This window comes from Nansenia antarctica, assembly GCF_963989245.1.
Source record: "Nansenia antarctica genome assembly, chromosome: 11".
NCBI classification, from domain to species: Eukaryota; Metazoa; Chordata; class Actinopteri; order Argentiniformes; family Microstomatidae; genus Nansenia; species Nansenia antarctica.
This window is the reverse complement of record NC_137681.1, coordinates 4,124,644-4,127,143: the sequence shown is the minus strand read 5'-3', so window position 1 is coordinate 4,127,143 and position 2,500 is coordinate 4,124,644. Positions and strand designations below refer to the sequence as shown.

General features: G+C 45.7%; 1 protein-coding gene across 3 annotated transcripts in view; it reads right to left on the bottom strand.

The window, feature by feature from the left end:
* Positions 1-2,500, bottom strand: part of dpysl4 (dihydropyrimidinase like 4) — a gene marked incomplete at both ends in the record, with an annotated part of 19,689 nt that overhangs the window by 4,845 nt on the left and 12,344 nt on the right. For all 3 annotated transcript variants that reach the window (XM_080541717.1, XM_080541718.1, XM_080541719.1), the window contains 4 exons: positions 392-562; positions 796-937; positions 1,400-1,556; positions 2,098-2,218. In XM_080541717.1, coding sequence (XP_080397843.1) covers positions 392-562; positions 796-937; positions 1,400-1,556; positions 2,098-2,218 — 591 coding nt within the window. The remainder of the gene's footprint in view (positions 1-391; positions 563-795; positions 938-1,399; positions 1,557-2,097; positions 2,219-2,500) is intronic.

The following is a 2,500-nucleotide window of genomic DNA, read 5'->3' as shown; positions in this document are numbered from 1 at the left end:
CCCCCTTTACTGTGTCTCCTAAGACTTCTACTGCCCCCCTTGTACCGTTTCTCTGTTTCTCCAGTGTGTATATATATATATATATATATATATATTTATTTTTAAATGAAGTTTTTTCTTCTATCACGGAGACTGCCAATGGCCCCTGGCCTGAGCTGGATTACTCTTCCTGCTGCAACTGGTGAACTGATGATTTACTTGCTTAGTCATGTATCGATTGTAAAGTCGCTTTGGAATAAGGCGTCTGCTAAATGCCCAAAAATGTAAATGTAAATGTTTACCATTGGCCTATATGACGACAGTGACATTGTTTACCAGTGACCTATATGATGACAGTGACAGTGTTTACCAGTGGTCTATATGATGACAGGGTTAGGGTTAGGGTGTTTACCAGCGCGTGGGACTCGGCTGAGAAGGTGCGGGTCTCCTTGGGGTTCCAGATGACGATGTCGGCGTCCGAGCCCACGGCGATGCGGCCCTTGCGGGGGTACAGGTTGAACAGCTTGGCCGCGTTGGTGCTGGTCACCGCCACAAACTCATTCTCATCCATCTTACCTGTGGCCTGGTCAGGGGACGAGACATGTGAACGCGTTTGATCATCAGTTGAACAGAAAGTGTATTATAGACAGACACGATAGGGCCTTTTCAGCCGCAGCCTCCGTCCCTCTGGAACGCCCCCCTCCCCCACCACATCAGACAGGCCAACACCCTCCCAACATTTAAGTTAGCCATCACAAAGCTATCAAACAGACGCTGTTAGCTATCACGAAGAGAATCAGTAACTTGATGACTTACCACGGCCTTCTCCCACACGACAGACAGCCTCTCCTCGATGCCGTTGGTGCCCTCGGGGATGAGGGTGAAGTTGTCCTTGCCCACGGCCTTCTGGGCCGTAGAGAAGGTGCTGTGTCCACTGCCGGTCACCTGGAGATCTCCACTGTGAACCAGGGGAGTCAGGGGAAAATGTCTCAATTGCTTCAACTGTGTTGCAAACATTCCATAGACAGTTAGGCTATTTCGTTATGTGATTTGGTAATACTTTGCAGAATTCGAATAATTATAATAATTATTATTACACAGATATCATTGGGATTATAAGGCTCCTTAGGGGTATTTTTTGATTCCGATTAAGGTGTTTACATTATACACAATATTCCGATTCAAACAGGCATATGCCAGGTGTCTTAATCAAAATATTGCCGAATCGGAATATGGCCTTAATCAGGTTCAGTATGTGTTTACATGACTCTTGCCCAGCCAGAATATTGAGCATATTCCGTTTAATACAGGAATATGGTGTGCATGTAAAAACCTTAATACAGGAATATGGTGTGCATGTAAACACCTTAATACAGGAATATGGTGTGCATGTAAAGGCAGTCAGTGTGTGTGGCCTTACCAGGCGAGCAGGGAGGTGAGGTAGTCAGGCGTGCTGGGGTCTTGGCTGAGGGGGGGGGACGTGACGAAGGCAGCAGCTTTGGCCCAGTTCTTACTCCAGTAGTGTGAGCCGTCTGTCCCCAGGCTGGCTGTGATTGGCTCCCCGTACACCACCATGCCTGATGACACACAACAGGAAGTAGGAAGTCTTTAGACCAGAACCAGGGAGGTGAGAGGTCATATTCTTCTTATTACAGGGTTCCCACACCTTCTGAAACATCAAATTCAAGCACCTTTCAAGGACTTTCAAGACTCAATTCCCTCAAATTCAAGGACCCAACACGGCATAGTTTGAGATAGATGTAGATGAGAATTTATATAATAGGAACTATCCGCTCACAGACAACAATTAAAAAGAGAGGCTTGAATGTGTGAACACTAGATGGTCTCTTGCCTTCTCTACCACGGCACAGCAAAACAATATGTTGTGAAATATGTGTCACGTTAAGCAATACAGAGACTTATTTACTAGTTGACGAGCTAAGTAAATATTTTTTTTATATATCGATATTTGTTTTAGAGAGAGAGCGGGGAATTCAAGCACTTTCAATGACCCATGTCTATTTTCAAAAACCTTTAAGACCTTGATTTCTTTTTCTCAAATTCACAAACTTTCGAGGATTTCAAGGACATCACAGAGTATCACAGTCCCAACTTTACCCTTCTTCCTGGCCTTGGCGATGACGTCAGCAGCAGACTTGCTCATCACCTTGGTGATGTAGAGAGGGCAGTTGGCCTGCTTGGCGATGGTGATGGCCCGGTACACAGCCTCTGTCTCCACCTAGTGGTCAAACACAGTCAGTAACAGGCCCAGGACCAGGACCTTGGAATAGATGAGAGAAAGTTACATACATAAAAAAAAAGCCCCAACCCCCTCATAGCCTCCTAGCCCCTTCCTGTAGCTGTAGTAATGAGGTAGAATCTTCACAATATAGAGGGGGTAGGTGGTTGGGGCCGATTTTGGAATCCAGCAAGACATTTCCAGCTCCTATCACAGAGAGTCCTCCTACACTATTAACACTCTAAAGCCTGCTACACACATAAAGATAATCTGGCCGATTTT